The sequence below is a fragment of the Salmo salar genome, chromosome ssa23, assembly GCF_905237065.1.
Source record: "Salmo salar chromosome ssa23, Ssal_v3.1, whole genome shotgun sequence".
NCBI classification, from domain to species: domain Eukaryota; kingdom Metazoa; phylum Chordata; class Actinopteri; order Salmoniformes; family Salmonidae; genus Salmo; species Salmo salar.
In genome coordinates, this window is record NC_059464.1 from 21,080,211 (window position 1) to 21,097,710 (window position 17,500).

Sequence of the window (17,500 nt, forward strand, 5' to 3'; positions counted from 1 at the left end):
CCCAGGGGTTTGTGGCTGAATAGAAATGATCATCTGGTGAATGACGCCATAATGTGTTGCAGCCGAGCTTCACCAATTCCCCCCTGTCTCCAAACACTTGGATGTTTATATGTAGAACTTGAGGTTATTGAACTTGAAGTTCATGACATAAACTTCAAGTATTTTCGCATATGGATTATTGAGCAATGGAGAACTGTGCCATAGATTCTGTAGATTACAATATGGAGTTTAGTACAATATGGAGTTTAATACAATATGGAGTTTAGTACAATATGGAGTGTAGTACAATATGGAGTTTATGGTCATGTGTGTTATGTTCTAAAAAGTGTGTTTTGATATGTCATAGTGTGTGTGGTGTGCCTGGCCGTCTGAGGTCTAAGTGCGGCCACAGTGACCAGTGTGTGGCTAGTGGCGGTGACATGGTGGAGCGTGGGGGCTGTGTGTCGCGTGTGTCTCTGTTTGTGTCCTGTATACAGTCTCCACTAAATTACAGCCTCTGAACACAAACACACACACACAGAGAGAGAGAGGGAGACTCTGAAAGAGGGAGACATTCTGAAAGAGAGAGACATTCTGAAAGAGAGAGACATTCTGAAAGAGAGAGACATTCTGAAAGAGAGAGACATTCTGAAGGAGAACGAGAGAGAGATTCTGAAGGAGAACGAGAGAGAGATTCTGAAGGAGAACGAGAGAGAGATTCTGAAGGAGAACGAGAGAGAGATTCTGAAGGAGAACGAGAGAGAGATTCTGAAGGAGAACGAGAGAGAGATTCTGAAGGAGAACGAGAGAGAGATTCTGAAGGAGAACGAGAGAGAGATTCTGAAGGAGAACGAGAGAGAGAGATTCTGAAGGAGAACGAGAGAGAGAGATTCTGAAGGAGAACGAGAGAGAGAGATTCTGAAGGAGAACGAGAGAGAGATTCTGAAGGAGAACGAGAGAGAGATTCTGAAGGAGAACGAGAGAGAGATTCTGAAGGAGAACGAGAGAGAGATTCTGAAGGAGAACGAGAGAGAGAGATTCTGAAGGAGAACGAGAGAGAGATTCTGAAGGAGAACGAGAGAGAGATTCTGAAGGAGAACGAGAGAGAGAGATTCTGAAGGAGAACGAGAGAGAGATTCTGAAGGAGAACGAGAGAGAGAGATTCTGAAGGAGAACGAGAGAGAGATTCTGAAGGAGAACGAGAGAGAGATTCTAAAATAGATTCTGGAAGAGAGAGATTCTGAGAGGGAGAGAGAGATTCTGAAAGAGAGAGATTCTGAGAGAAAGAGAGAGCGATTCTGAGAGAGAGAGAGACATATTCTGAGAGACAGACAGACAGACATATTCTGAGAGACAGACAGCCAGAGAGAGAGAGAGGGATTCTGAGACAGACAGACAGAGAGAGAGAGAGGGATTCTGAAAGACAGACAGACAGAGAGAGAGGGATTCTGAAAGACAGAGAGATTATTGAGCATGTGGATTATTGAGCAATGGAGAACTGTGCCATAGATTCTGTAGATTAAAATATGGAATGTAGTACAATATGAAGTTTAGTACAATATGGAGTTTAGTACAATATGGAATGTAGTACAATATGGAGTTTAGTACAATATGGAGTTCAGTACAATATGGAGTTTAGGGTCATGTGTGTTATGTTCTAAAAAGTGTGTTTTGATATGTCATAGTGTGTGTGGTGTGCCTGGCCGTCTGAGGTCTAAGTGCGGCCACAGTGACCAGTGTGTGGCTAGTGGCGGTGACATGGTGGAGCGTGGGGGCTGTGTGTCACTGTTTGTGTCCTGTATACAGTCTCCACTAAATTACAGCCTCTGAACACAAACACAGAGAAAGAGAGATTCTGAGAGAGACATTCTGAAAGAGAGAGATATTCTGAAAGAGAGAGAGATATTCTGAAAGAGAGAGAGAGATATATTCTGAAAGAGAGAGAGATATTCTGAAAGAGAGAGAGAGATTCTGAGAGAGAGAGAGAGAGAGAGAGATTTTTGAAAGAGATATTCTGAAAGAGAGATATTCTGAAAGAGCGAGAGAGAGATTCTGAGAGAGAGAGATTCTGAGAGAGAGAGAGAGAGATTCTGAGAGAGAGATTCTGAGAGAGAGAGAGATTCTGAGAGAGAGAGAGATTCTGAGAGAGAGAGAGATTCTGAGAGAGAGAGATTCTGAGAGAGAGATTCTGAGAGAGAGATTCTGAGAGAGAGAGAGATTCTGAGAGAGATTCTGAGAGAGATTCTGAGAGAGATTCTGAGAGAGATTCTGAAAGAGAGAGAGAGAGATTCTGAAAGAGAGAGAGAGATTCTGAAAGAGAGAGAGAGATTCTGAAAGGGAGAGAGAGATTCTGAGAGAGATTATGAAAGAAAGAGAGAGAGATTCTGAAAGAGATTCTGAGAGAGATTCTGAGAGAGAGATTCTGAGAGAGAGATTCTGACAGAGAGATTCTGAAAGAGAGAGAGATAGATTCTGAAAGGGAGACAGACAGGCAGACAGACGGACGGACGGACGGACGGACGGACGGACGGACGGACAGACAGGGATTCAGACTGGCAGACGGACAGAGCGAGAGGGATTCAGACTGGCAGACGGACAGAGCGAGAGGGATTCAGACTGGCAGACGGACAGAGCGAGAGGGATTCTGACTGGCAGACGGACAGAGCGAGAGGGATTCTGACTGGCAGACGGACAGAGCGAGAGGGATTCTGACTGGCAGACGGACAGAGCGAGAGGGATTCTGACTGGCAGACGGACAGAGCGAGAGGGATTCTGACTGGCAGACGGACAGAGCGAGAGGGATTCTGACTGGCAGACGGACAGAGCGAGAGGGATTCTGACTGGCAGACGGACAGAGAGAAAGGGATTCTGACAGACAGACAGACACGACAGAGAGAGAGGGATTCTGACAGACAGACAGACAGACAGACAGACAGACAGACAGACAGACAGACAGACAGACAGACAGAGAAAGAGAGGGATAGATTCTGAAAGACAGATAGACAGAGAGATGGGGATAGATTTCGAAAGAGCAAGAGATTGGCAGAGATAGCTGTTGATTGGCAGACAGTTGATGTGTGTCCCTCCCTCAGTGGGGTTGAGGGAGGTGGTCTGTCCCTGCCTCTCTGCCACTAGTCTGACTTTGAATGAGTCCCTAGCCGAGGAGTGTGTCCAGGCCAGGCCAGCTGAGCGGAAATGGCCTGGTCTCAACACACACTGTTGTTTGGAAATGCAAGCCTCATTTAAAGGGGAAGATATACGGCCCCAAGTTTCTATAAATGTAACAGGCAACAGGCTGATGGGCCCAAGCAGGCTTCACCTTACCTTTAAGAGCTTTTCCATCCTCCTTCTGGAGTCCCTATCACTCCATCTCTCTCTTTTTTTTCTTTCTAAGTGTAAATGTATCCAACAATCTGTCTTTCCATATCCACTTATCTCTCAACATATTTTTCCTCATGTTTCTTTTTATTTTCCTATCCATCTCAACCCTCTTTTTCCCTCACTTGTTTTTTTTTCCACAAGTCATTTATTTTCTCTTACACTTTTCTCGCTCATTTTGTTGCCATGTCCATTTTGAGTCTCTTTACCAGGTCTTATTGTATAATGTGTGTTGTTGTTGTTTGTAAGCATGTCCCAGAGCCTAACCATGGGGGGACAGATCCTAATCATGGGGGGACAGATCCTAACCATGGGGGGACAGATCCTAATCATGGGGGACAGAGCCTAATCATGGGGGACAGAGCCTAACCATGGGGGGACAGATCCTAATCATGGGGGACAGATCCTAATCATGGGGGACAGAGCCTAATCATGGGGGACAGAGCCTAACCATGGGGGACAGAGCCTAATCATGGGGGACAGAGCCTAACCGTGGGGGACAGAGCCTAACCGTGGGGGACAGAGCCTAACCGTGGGGGACAGAGCCTAACCGTGGGGGACAGAGCCTAACCGTGGGGGACAGAGCCTACCCGTGGGGGACAGAGCCTACCCGTGGGGGACAGAGCCTACCCGTGGGGGACAGAGCCTACCCGTGGGGGACAGAGCCTACCCGTGGGGGACAGAGCCTACCCGCGGGGGACAGAGCCTACCCGCGGGGGACAGAGCCTACCCGCGGGGGACAAAGCCTACCCGTGGGGGACAGAGCCTACCCGTGGGGGACAGAGCCTACCCGCGGGGGACAGAGCCTACCCGTGGGGGACAGTCAGCACAGTGACTGACTGACTCTGACTGCTTCAAAGCAGAGCCTTTGATCCTCTCCAAAGGGCCATTTTAGGTGCTGTAAAAGAGCCGGTGGAAGTACGACATGTTTTCCAGGAGACGTTAAGGAGATTCCCTGATAGACGGCTCACCGTCTCAACCCTAGTTGATCTCACTAATTGAGAGAGCGGAAGTAGTTAAAAGACAATATACTCTGGATTAGTAGTGGCCTGTGCACTGTAAACTTGGGGAAAACGGCAAGCCTGCATTTAGAAACACAGATGGAAAGCGGTGAATAAAGATGCTGCAGAGCGTTGAGGCACAGGGACTGTCCTTATGTCTACGGTGCGTTTCCTTTATTGTCTGTGTAGGTACGAGTGGAGCTATTCCAATGCAAATCCAATTCCATTTCCCTTCTCTGCTCGCGTCTCTTATCTCCCTCTTGGTTTTATGTTAATAGCAGGATGGCCCGAATGCAAATGAGTGTCGGATATAGAAAGCAATGACCTGTTTGTGCATTTCAGTACACGCACGCACACACACACACACACACACACACACACACACACACACACACACACACACACACACACACACACACACACACTAGAACCACTGTGTATAGGTAAGAGCTGGGAGCAGTTTCTCAACCATTCTTCCTCATTTCATCTACATTATGAGTGTGCTCAGTGCCAGTGGCCACAGTGTTTATATTCTAATTTCCGCTCTCCTCTTGTAAAGACTGTGTTTGATATCCACACCTCTCACACAGGACCGAGCTATGGCCCTAAAAAGAGACAAAGGGATTCACTTTAGTTTTCCATTTCCGACAGGACTTCACACAAATTTCCATCTTCTGATAAACAGAGAGATTCCGGTGAACCGGGCTAGAATTCATCATGGTTGTCACCGTGGGTCACAGTGTGCTGAGTGTGTATGTGTGTGCTGTGTGTGTATGTTTTTGTCTGTTTTTTTGGGTTGTTTACGTGTTCAAAGCTCTGCCTCTCTTTGGAGTCCGGCTGCAGTTGATTATGGTTTTTCAATTTCTTCTCCAACAAATCAATAAAAAGCAAACCATGCTCACTGTAATTTAGCTCCGAGAACTTCATCATTGTCTCTTCACCTCAATATTTCTGCTTTATGTTGTCAGCGAGTTGCCTGTCTCGCTTCCAGCTACGTATGTCTGGTGTGAGTTTGTGAATGCAAATTGTTGTGGGAGCCTGCCGTGTGTGTGTGTGTGTGCGCGTGTGTGCGCGTGTGTGCGCGTGTGTGCGTGCGCGTGTCTGCTTCAGTCAAATTCAAACTAGTTTTTCATCCTCGTAGCCATAGTAAAGGCAAGCTGTCAGTCATCCAATGAAAAGTGACTCTTGACCAGTGTAGAGCGTCCTGCTCTGAACCTCCTCGACCTGTCCCCTCCCTCTTCTCCCCCCTCTCCTCCCTCTCTGCCCCTGGGCCCAGAGAAAGGTTGATTGTGCAGCAGCGAGCATTTGGCGCCTGGTTCTGGTTAGCTGAGCTCCATCTGAAACACTCACCTTCCTCTAGGGGCTGCATCTGGAGTTGATTTCCTGTTCGGGCTGGCTGCACTGCGCCGGCCAGGGGTGGGGTTTGGCCCCAGCCCTGTGATTGGGTGAGATGGAGGCTTTATGAACCCCAGGATGGATGGAACTGCCAAACACTAGTCTGTCAATCACTGACCTAACTGACAGCACCAGACCAGAGAGAGTGTTTGATTGGTGCAGATTGCCAAGCAGTTAATGTCCCCGTATCTATCAGAGACTTCATGATGCTTCTGTCTCTCGTCACTGTGGGGGTATCAGCTCTCAACATTTTATCATAGGATACTCTTAGAAAAAAAGGCTTCCGAAAGGGTTCTTCGGCTGTGCTATCTAAGATGCTATCTAGAACCTAAAAGTTTTCTTCGGCTGTCCCCGTGGGGGAACCCTTTGAAGTACCATTGTTGGTTCCAGGGATAACCCTTTTTGGTTCCAGGGATAACCCTTTTGGTTCCAAGTAAAAATGTTTTGGGTTCCATGTAGAACCTTTTCGACAGAGGGTTCTACATGGAACCCAAAATGGTTTTCCCTGGAACCAACAATGGTTCTTCAAAGGGTTCTCCTATGGGGACAGCCGAAGAAACCTTTTAGGTTCTAGATAGCACCTTGTTTTCTAAGAGTGTATTCTTAGATAGTTATTTATTTCTTCTTTCAATGGAAATAGTATGTCACGTTAACAAACTGTATAGTAAGTGGCATTATTTCAGTAATTGCGCGTCCTAATATTACCATTGTTTTGACAGTATTTAAGCGGTTATTCTGTAATTGTGTGTAATGATGGCATTTAGGGCATGGCGACAGGACCAGTCGATCCAGTAATGGTGTGTAATAATAACGTTAGCGTTTAGCGAGCAGGCTACAGCTTCCTGTTATTACTGCAGTAATGGTCTGGTATTGGGCTGCCCTCACTACAGCCACTAAAATACATCTCTTTTTACAGACTGAACCTAAAACTTTACATGGAATTAGCAGCATACTTTTAGAGCCTGTCGTGTGGAGACTTTTATAGTGACAGGCAGGCTGAGGGGAAGGGCTCGGTCAGAGAGGGGGCTCGGAGGTGCGAGGATGGGGGTACAGGGGCAGGGATGTCTGGCTCCAGTTGAGAGATGTCACTCTGGTAGGACCAGTTAATGCTCTATCAGAATTCCACCTTGGCTTGGCGCTGAGTGTCTGTCAGAGCCATTTCCATTGTGTAATGAAACATAATATGGACTATGTCTGTAAACCTGTTTCATGAAGTCCTCTGTTCGGTTGTAAGAGTGGTACTGTACCTCTACAGTGTGAACCGTAGTGCACTGATTGAGTTCCAAGCATTGTAGAGATTAGCTGTGGTGTGTGTGTGTGTGTGTGTGTGTGTGTGTGTGTGTGTGTGTGTGTGTGTGTGTGTGTGTGTGTCATATCAAAAGCTGTTGTCAGCTGGTTGCTGGTGCCAGGACAGGACATGGAGGTTTTCGTATGGAGCTTGTGTGTGTGTGTGTGACAAACACACAAAACACTCATCTCTACAATGCTTGGAACTCAATCACTCATCAATCACTCTTTTATATGTCTCCTGAAGACAAAAATCTCAAAGGATAAAGAGTGAGTGAGCGGAGAGATTGATGCAAAAAGAAAGAGTAAGAGTGAACGTGGGCTTGAGAAGAAGCAAAGGTCCAGTGAAAGTCAGAAGTGGGAGGTAGAACAACAGAAACAGGGGGGGGTGAGACAGGAAAGCTGGATACACACAGACACTCACTGGAGTTCAACCCTCCACAGAGCTCATGACTACAGGTCAGAGTTAATGTCACGTAGAGTCTGTCTTATGAGTAAGGTGAGGAGTTCCTCCTGGGCAGCTCATGTGGAAAGACTCCAGGGGGCCATAGAACCCATTTCCCTCCACTTCACCTGCTTCCTCAACCAAGCCAAGCTGTTCTCAGCCTCATGTGGTTGCTGCTGACCATCCTCTCTGCAGGCTACAGGACAGATGAGCTCCTGGACATGTGTGGACTGACTGAGCAGCAGGAGATCCATGTCCGCTGAAAGTAGAGAGTGATGACAGAGACGAGGTGTTTACGCTGCTCGTCTTACCGTGAAACCCTGAAACCTCTTTGCTTCTCTCTCTTTCTCCTCACAGTGGAGAAAGAAAGGGAAAGAGCCCAAACATTGTCTGGCAAAAATGTGGAAGTGTGGCCTCGGAGATGTATTGGATTATGCCGTGTTTAAGGAGAAAAAGGTGTTCTGTGACTTAGTTTGTGTGTTTGAATACCCCCTGAGGGTGGTGGTTGGCTGGGGCTGAGGACTAGCTGGAAGAGAACTGGTGCTCTGACACACTACAGTCATACATCTCATGTACTTTAAAAATTAGATCTCCTAGACGGATATCAAGCACTTTAAGACAGGGGTTTTCACCTGTAGAACTAGAGGGTAGTAGTACCAACTGTCAGGGTTTGGCCAGGGTGGGACGTCATTTGTAAATAAGAATTTGTTGCCTAGTTAAATAAAGGTTCAATTAAAATGTTAAAAACGGTGATGTTCGTTGGATCATTGTTCACGGAGTAAGACCAGATCCGGATTCACACACAGACAGTCAGTTCAGTACTGTTGCTGGTCCAGATCGTGTTGGGTCTGATTCGCCACTCCCTGGCCCAGAACAGGGTTGTAATGTATCGGACACTGGATCCCCTCAGTGGACCAGACCAGGGCTCAGAGTTTGGAGCAGGGTAGGAAGAGAGTCTGTTTGTCTTGGTTTGGAGGAACGTTGAGGTCTTAACACACAGCTCAGTCAATAAAATGTCCATCTATACACAGAGGCATCCGACTACAGCTCTAGCAGATTCCCCTCACTCTTTCTCTTGTTCTTTCTCTCTCTCTTTCTCTCTCTCTCCTTCTCTCTCTTTCTCACTCTTTTGTACAAAACACACACTTGTGTGTATGATCTCAGCCTGGCTGTTAGACTGTGTATCGTTCTGTTTAAGAGCCTAGGGTCCACATCACGTGGGCCAGGACTGGCAGAACCAGCATGGGAGCAAACTCACTCACAACAACACAGAGAAACTGGTCACTTCTCCTAAACAGTACACAAACACACACCCTGTGTCTGTGCATGCAAATGATCAGGTAAATGATGTCTAATACACATTTGCATGATAAAAAAAACGAAATGCAAAATGGAGAGGAGTAAACAATAATGAATTTACATACAACTGGATTACTCATAGTCGTAAAATAAGCAAACGCAAAAACATGCCTCTCTAGACAATCATTGACGTTGTCTTGCTAGCTGTTGTATGTGTGTGGGGATTTGATGTGTTTTGTGTTACTCAGCTTGTAGTTTCTACTTCGTATCTCTAAAATGTGTCTTGTGTCCTCTGTGTGTTGCAGGCTCTCGGAGACTCTGACTTTGCTGGTGTTCTGAGGCAGCTGCTGCCCCTGATGAAGCCTCGCGGTGAGGAGGGGTCCAGCCCAGAGTCCAGTTCAGGTTCTCGGTCGGGGGAGGAGGAGTGTGGTCCAGATGAGCTGCTGGTGCTGCTGGTCTACCTGTACTCCCTGGCTGGAGAGGCCCAGCCTGCAGACGATGAAGAGGTGGAGAAGGTGGAGAGGGAGCTGATTGGAGCGCTCACCCTGGTCATCACCAGAGAGACGGAGCTCAGCCCGCTGCTGCAGAAACTCACCGGTTAGGAGGGTGGGGGGGGGTGGGGGTCTTACAGCTGACTGAGTGCGGTCTTGGTGCCAGCATCTGTCTGTGGTGGTAAATAAACAGCCACGAAAAGTATGGCTGAAAACTCTCTAGGCAAGTAGTGTGGCCTGCAATTTATCACAATACAATATACTCTACTTCAGGCAAGCAAAAGAGACTTCCTTAGATTTCGTGCACCAGCTGTTGTTTACAAATATGCACAGACCGCCCCCCCTCGTCTTATCGGAGTGTGCTGTTCTATCTTGCTGGTGCAGCGTATATCCCACTAGCTGAATATCCATGTCGTCATTCAGCCACTATTCCGTGAAACAGGATATTACAGTTTTTGATGTCCCGTTGGTAGGATATTCGTGATCGTACCTCGTCTAGTTTATTGACCAATGATTGCACGTTGGCGAGTAGTATTGACGGTAACGGCAGCTTTCCCACTCGCCTTCTCCGGGTCCTCACGAGGCATCCGGCTCTTTGTCCTCTGTACCTGCGTCGCTTCCTCTTGCAAATAACGGGGATGTCGGCCCTGTGGGGTGTTTGGAGAATGTCCTCTGCATCCTCCTTGTTGTAGAAGAAATCCTCGTCTAATCCGAGGTGAGTAATCGCTGTCCTGATATGCAGAACCTCTTTTCAGCCATAAGACACGGTTGCAGAAACATTATGTACAAAATAAGTTACAAATAACGCGGAAAAAAAACACTTAGCACAATTGGTTGGGCGCCCGTAAAACTGCTGCCATTTCTTCCGGCGCCATTTTGGTCTTATTGTTGTTTTTTTTCTTCCATATTAGCATTGACATGAAATCAGTCAAAACACATCAGAACAAGACATGATATCAAGAAATAGATCAAACGAGCCACCTACGTTTCCCCTCATGGAAGCTTCTTGTCATTGGTGCTATCTGACCGTTCAGAATTATAACAACACGCGGCTTCCAGCCACAACGCGCGAGCATCGTTTCCGTGAGGTTGTCAGCCAACCCGTCTATACTGATATCAGAATGACCCCAGTTACTTAACTGTTCATATGGTAAGTATTTCATTGTATTTCATTTAACCTTTATTTAACTTAACCTCTTGGGGCTAGGTGGGACGCTAGCGTGCCACCCGTGGTGCACTCCATCAACAGCAGGTGCATTTCAAGAGCGGCAAATTTGAATCCAAATAAATGTCAAAATTCAAATTTTTCAAAAATACAACTATGTTACACCATTTGAAAGATAAACATCTCCTTAATCTAACCACGTTTTACGATTTCAAAAAGGTTTTACGGCGAAAGCATAAATTTAGAGTATGTTAGGACAGTACATTTACAAGAGTTGTGTGTAATGTTTTGTCAAGTCAAAGACAGGGTCACCAAAACCATAAAACCAGCTAAAATGATACACTAACCTTTTACAATCTCCATCAGATGACACTCCTAGGACATTATGTTAGACAATGCATGCATTTTTAGTTCTATCAAGTTGATATTTATATCCAAAAACAGCGTTTTACTATGGCATTGATGTTGAGGAAATCGTTTCCCTCCAATAACCGGCAGTCAAGTCAGCGTCACAAATTAAATAATTAAAATTAGAAAACATTGGTAAAATATTATATTGTCATTTAAAGAATTATAGATTTACATCTTTTGAACGCAATCAACTTGCCAGATTTAAAAATAACCTTACTGGGAAATCACACTTTGCAATAATCTGAGCACTGTGCCCAGAAAAATACGCGTTGCGATACAGACTAGACGTCATGTTGGGGAGATCTAAAATCGAAAATACTATGTAAATAATCCATTACCTTTGATTCTCTTCATCAGATGTCACTTCCAGGTATCACAGGTCCATAACGAATGTAGTTTTGTTCAAAAAAGCTCATCATTTATGTCCAAAAATCTCCGTCTCGTTAGCACATGATGTAAGCCAGCCGGACTTCTCGTCATGAACGAGGGGAAAAAATATATTTCCGTTCGTTCAAACATGTCAAACGTTGTATAGCATAAATCATTAGGGCCTTTTTTAACCAGAACATGAATAATATTCAAGGTGGACGAATGCATAGTCTTTTATAACGTATTGGAACGAGGGTACCCAACATGAAGTAGCGCGCCAGGTGTCTAATGGGACATCACCGTTCCATGGCTCTTGTTCGGTCAGATCTCCCTCCAGAAGACTCAAAACACTTTGTAAAGGCTGGTGACATCTAGTGGAAGCAATAGGAAGTGCCAAAATATTCCTAAACCCCTGTGTTTTTCAATGGGATAGGTTTAAAGTCAATACAACACATCAGGTATCCACTTCCTGTCAGAAAATGTCTCAGGGTTTTGCCTGCCAAATGAGTTCTGTTATACTCACAGACACCATTCAAACAGTTTTGGAAACTTTAGAGTGTTTTCTATCCATATATAATAAGTATATGCATATTCTAGTTACTGGGTAGGATTAGTAACCAGATTAAATCGGGTACATTTTTTTTATCCAGACGTGCAAATGCTGCCCCCTAGACCCAACAGGTTAAGTAGAGATGGAGAAGGCGCTTGTTGTTTATATCTCTGTGCTGCTGATGGCAGGAGGACTCTTTCAGAGACTTCACACCCCATCTCTCTCCCCGCTTCACACAAACACTCAGACACACACCCTGTCAGGTCACATGTAACAGACTACACAAACACTGAGGCCACTGTGGGAACCTGCTGCAGAATCACAGGGTGAGCGAGAGTGTGTGTGTGTGTGTGTGTGTGTGTGTGTGTGTGTGTGTGTGTGTGTGTGTGTGTGTGTGTGTGTGTGTGTGTGTGTGTGTGTGTGTGTGTGTGTGTGTGTGTGTGTGTGTGTGTGTGTGTGTGTGTGCGCGTGCGTGCGTGCGCACCCTTTGACCTCACGCCTGGTGCCTGTGTACTATCTTAGCTTTGCTGAGCCCTGCCCACATGCACTGTACTTTGTGAAAACATTACAGTCTAGAGGTCTGAGCTGGTCTCTCTGGAACTGGTCCAGGGGTGGATTGGACATTTGTCAATTCTGACAAATGCCAGATGTTCTGGACAATTTTTGAGTTAGGTGGGCTGGTCAAAATTGGCACACACAAAAATGTTTTTTTGTATAAAACTAAAACTAAAGCCTGTGAGCCTGTTAAGATTTTTGCGAAATTTCGCTGTTACACTGATCTATAATGAGCTTTTGGCAGATCAGTGGGTGAAGGCCGGCCCGTTTTTCTGATAGGCTGAACTGAGGTCACACATTCAAAGTCAAACGCGGCATCAGCAAAGAGACCTTCTCCAACTCTGTCATCAGTTGGATAGCCATGATCACTGATCGTAGGAAAACGGAACGGGTGCCTTTAAACATAGAAAGAGCACGTTCTACACTGTCACCTCACTCAAAACGTCCTATTTTGGGGGGGTGGCTAAAACTGTGATTTGGTCAAACAGTAATGTGCCTTGTCCTCATGGTTCCTCTAATGAAAGTGTCTGCCATGTGCCCTGGCTGGGGCCTGCTGCTGTGATGAGCGAGCCACTCTCCTCTCTCCCCATGCACTCGAGAGAAAAAAATCATTCTGATAGTATAACATTTTTAAAAAATGCAATTGCGGGAAAAACACAGCTTTGGCAGCTTCGTCCCCTTGTCCCAGTCGAAGAGAGGAGGGTCCCAGTCGAAGAGAGGAGGGTCCCAGTCGAAGAGGGGAGGGTCCCAGTCGAAAGAGAGGAGGGTCCCAGTCGAAAGAGAGGAGGGTCTCAGTCGAAAGAGAGGAGGGTCCCAGTCGAAAGAGAGGAGGGTCCCAGTCGAAAGAGAGGAGGGTCTCAGTCGAAAGAGAGGAGGGTCCCAGTCGAAAGAGAGGAGGGTCCCAGTCGAAAGAGAGGAGGGTCCCAGTCGAAAGAGAGGAGGGTCTCAGTCGAAAGAGAGGAGGGTCCCAGTCGAAAGAGAGGAGGGTCTCAGTCGAAAGAGAGGAGGGTCTCAGTCGAAAGAGAGGAGGGTCCCAGTCGAAAGAGAGGAGGGTCCCAGTCGAAAGAGAGGAGGGTCCCAGTCGAAAGAGAGGAGGGTCTCAGTCGAAAGAGAGGAGGGTCCCAGTCGAAAGAGAGGAGGGTCCCAGTCGAAAGAGAGGAGGGCTTTCTGTAGGTATACTTTTTAGTAATCATCTCTCAATATTCACCTCAATAGCAGCGTTTTTTATGGAACTCGAAATGCAGAACAGACATTGCTGGGACATAGGCCTATAGGTCTCATGGGTATTAGCCTATGACTGCAATGTTTTTGTAGGACATGACATTTGCTGTTGGATGAATACATGGCTACTAGCAGTGGGTATTATACTTAGAGTTAGCGATCTAGTTAATGTGTTTTGAGTTTCCACTTTCTTAGGCGTTGAACCCCAAATCAATTAGCCTATGATATTAGTTAGTGCACATAAAGATATATGTAATTCATCTCTATTGAACAAAATGAACAACTGGAAATTCTGGAGTCCTATTCTGACAGTAAAATATAGCAAATATAGTCTAATTGTCAACCCAAAATTCATCACCATCACTGGACTAGGTTGCACATCAAAATATCTTGAATCATGCATTCCTGCTTGGACGTGTTAGATGAAACCAACTAATTTCTTGAATACCTCAGTAGTCTATTTCTTATACTTACTAATAAAGCACTATACGAGGATTTCTCATGATTTGGGCTGGTGCCAGTGACACCAGGGGAAAATGTTAGTCTAGAGCCCTGTAATAGTAATTAACACTTAGGGTAGGTGTTGGTTCAGGGGAACATTTAACTCTAGAGCCCTGTAATAGTAATTAACACTTAGGGTAGGTGTTGGTTCAGGGGAACATTTAACTCTGGAGCCCTGTAATAGTAATTAACACTTAGGGTAGGTGTTGGTTCAGGGGAACATTTAACTCTGGAGCCCTGTAATAGTAATGAACACTTAGGGTAGGTGTTGGTTCAGGGGAACATTTAACTCTGGAGCCCTGTAATAGTAATTAACACTTAGGGTAGGTGTTGGTTCAGGGGAACATTTAACTCTGGAGCCCTGTAATAGTAATTAACACTTAGGGTAGGTGTTGGTTCAGGGGAACATTTAACTCTGGAGCCCTGTAATAGTAATTAACACTTAGGGTAGGTGTTGGTTCAGGGGAACATTTAACTCTGGAGCCCTGTAATAGTAATTAACACTTAGGGTAGGTGTTGGTTCAGGGGAACATTTAACTCTGGAGCCCTGTAATAGTAATTCAAAGCAAATCAAATCAAATTGTATTAGTCACATGCGCCGAATACAACAGGTGTAGACCTTACAGTGAAATACTTTCTTACACGCCCCTAACCAACAATGCATTTAAAAAAATATATAACAATAAGAAATAAACGTAACAAGTAATTAAAGAGCAGCAGTAAAATAACAATAGCGAGACTACATACGGAGGGGAGGGGGGGTGTACCGGTACAGGGTCATTGTGTGGGGGCACCGGTTAGTTGAGGTAATATGGACATGTTGGTAGAGTTTTATTAAAGTGACTATGCATAGATGATAACAACAGAGAGTAGCAGCGGTGTAAAAGAGGGGCGGCAATGCAAATAGACTGGATAGCCATTTGATTAGATGTTCAGGAGTCTTATGGCTTGGGGGTAGAAGCTGTTTAGAAGCCTCTTGGACCTAGATTTGGCGCTCCGGTACCGCTTGCCGTGCGGTAGCAGAGAGAACAGCCTATGACTAGGGTGGCTGGAGTCGGTGACAATTTTTAAGGCCTTCCTCTGACACTGCCTGGTATAGAGGTCCTGAATGGCAGGAAGCTTTGCCCCAGTGATGTCCTGGGCCGTACGCACTACCCTCTGTAGTGCCTTGAGGCCGAGCAGTTGCCATACCAGGCAGTGATGCAACCAGTCAAAATGCTCTCGAATGTGCAGCTGTAGAACCTTTTGATGATCTGAGGACCCATGCCAAGTCTTTCCAGTCTCCTGAGGGGGAATAGGTTCTGTCGTGCCCTCTTCACACTGTCTTGGTGTGCTTGGACCATGTTAGTTTGTTGGTGATGTGGACACCAAGGAACTTGAAGCCCTCAACCGGCTCCATTACAGCCCCATTGATGAGAATGGGGGTGTGCTCGGTCCTCTTTTTCCTGTATTCCAAAATCATCTCCTTTGTCTTGATCACATTGAGGGAGAGGTTGTTCTGGCACCATACGGCCAGGTCTCTGACCTCCCCCCTATAGGCTGTCTCGTCATTGTCGGTGATCAGGCCTACCACTGTTGTCATCTGCAAACTTAATGATGGTGTTGGAGTCATGCCGGGCCGTGCAGTCATGAGTGAACAGGGAGTACAGGAGGGGACTGAGAACGCACCCCTGAGGGGCCCCTGTGTTGAGGATCAACGTGGCGGATGTGTTGTTACCTACCCTTACCAACTGGGGGCGGCCCGTCAGGAAGTCCAGGATCCAGTTGCAGAGGGAGGTGTTTAGTCCCAGGGTCCTTAGCTTAGTGATGAGCTTTGAGGGCACTATGGTGTTGAACGCTGAGCTGTAGTCAATGAATAGCATTCTCACATAGGTGTTCCTTTTGTCCAGGTGGGAAATGGTAGTGTGGAGTGCAATAGAGATTGCATCATCTGTGGATCTGTTAGGGCGGTATGCAAATTGGAGTGGGTCTAGGGTTTCTGGGATAATGGTGTTGATGTGTGCCATGACCAGCCTTTTCATGGCTACAGACGTGAGTGCTACGGGTCGGTAGTCATTTAGGCAGGTGACCTTAGTGTTCTTGGGCACAGGGACTATGGTGGTCTGCTTAAAACATGTTGGTATTACAGACTCGGACAGGGAGACGTTGAAAATGTCAGTGAAGACACTTGCCAGTTGGTCAACACATGCTCGCAGTACACGTCCTGGTAATCTGTCTGGCTCTGCGGCCTTGTGAATCGGCTGCGGAGAGCGTGATCACACAGTCTTCCGGAACAGCTGGTGCTCTCATGCATGTTTCAGTGTTATTTGTCTCGAAGCGAGCAGAAGCAGTTTAGTTCGTCTGGTAGGCTCATGTCACTTGCAGCTCTCGGCTGTGCTTTCCTTTGTAGTCTATAAGGGTTTGCAAGCCCTGCCACATTCAACGAACGTCAGAGCCGGTGTAGTACGATTCGATCTTAGTCCTGTATTGAGCTTTGCCTGTTTGATGGTTTGTCAGAGGGCGTGGTGGGATTTCTTATAAGCTTCCGGCTTAGAGCCCCACTCCTTGAAAGCGGCAGCTCTACCTTTAGCTCAGTGTGGATGTTGCCTGTCATCTATGGCTTCTGGTTGGGGTATGTACGTACGGTCACTGTGGGGACAACATCATCGATGCACTTATTGATGAAGCCAATGACTGATGTGGTGTACTCCACAGTGCCATCGGCGGAATCCCAGAACATATTCCAGTCTGTGCTAGCAAAACAGTCCTGTAGCTTGGCACCTGCTTCATCTGACCACTTTTTTATTGATTCAGTCACTGGTGCTTCCTGCTTTAAGTTTTGCTTGTAAGCAGGATAGAATTATGGTCAGATTTGCCAAATGGAGGGCGATGGAGAGCTTTGTAAACGTCTCTGTGTGTGGAGTAAAGGTGGTCCAAAGTTTTCTTTCCCTCTGGTTGCACATTTAACATGCTGATAGAAAGTTCGTAAGACATATTTTACGTTTCCCTGCATTAAAGTCCCCTGCCACTAGGAGCGCCACCTCTGGGTGAGCGGTTTCCTGTTTGCTTTTTGCGGAATACAGCTCATTGAGTGCGGTCATAGTGCCAGCATCAGTCTGTGGTGGTATGTAGACAGCTATGAAAAAATACAGATGAAAACTCTCTAGGTAGACAGTGTGGTCTACAGCTTATCATGAGGTACTCTACCTCAGGTGAGCAAAACCTTGAGACTTCCTTAGACATCGTGCACCAGCTGTTATTTACAGAAATACATAGTCGGCCGCCCCTTCTCTTACCAGGCGCCGCTGTTCTATCCTGCCGATACAGCATATAACCAGCCCGCTGTATGTTGATAATGTCGTCGTTCGGTCACGACTCCATGAAGCATAAGATGTTACAGTTTTGAATGTCCCGTTGGTAGTCGTTCTTCCACGTAGGTCATCGATTTTATTTTCCAAAGATTGAAAAGATTGC

General features: G+C 46.3%; 1 protein-coding gene across 1 annotated transcript in view; it reads left to right on the plus strand.

The window, feature by feature from the left end:
- Positions 1-17,500, plus strand: part of LOC106584113 (sec1 family domain-containing protein 2) — a 163,484-nt gene that overhangs the window by 69,049 nt on the left and 76,935 nt on the right. The window contains exon 5 of the mRNA XM_014168979.2: positions 9,090-9,381. Within this exon, the coding sequence (XP_014024454.2) occupies positions 9,090-9,381 (292 nt within the window). The remainder of the gene's footprint in view (positions 1-9,089; positions 9,382-17,500) is intronic.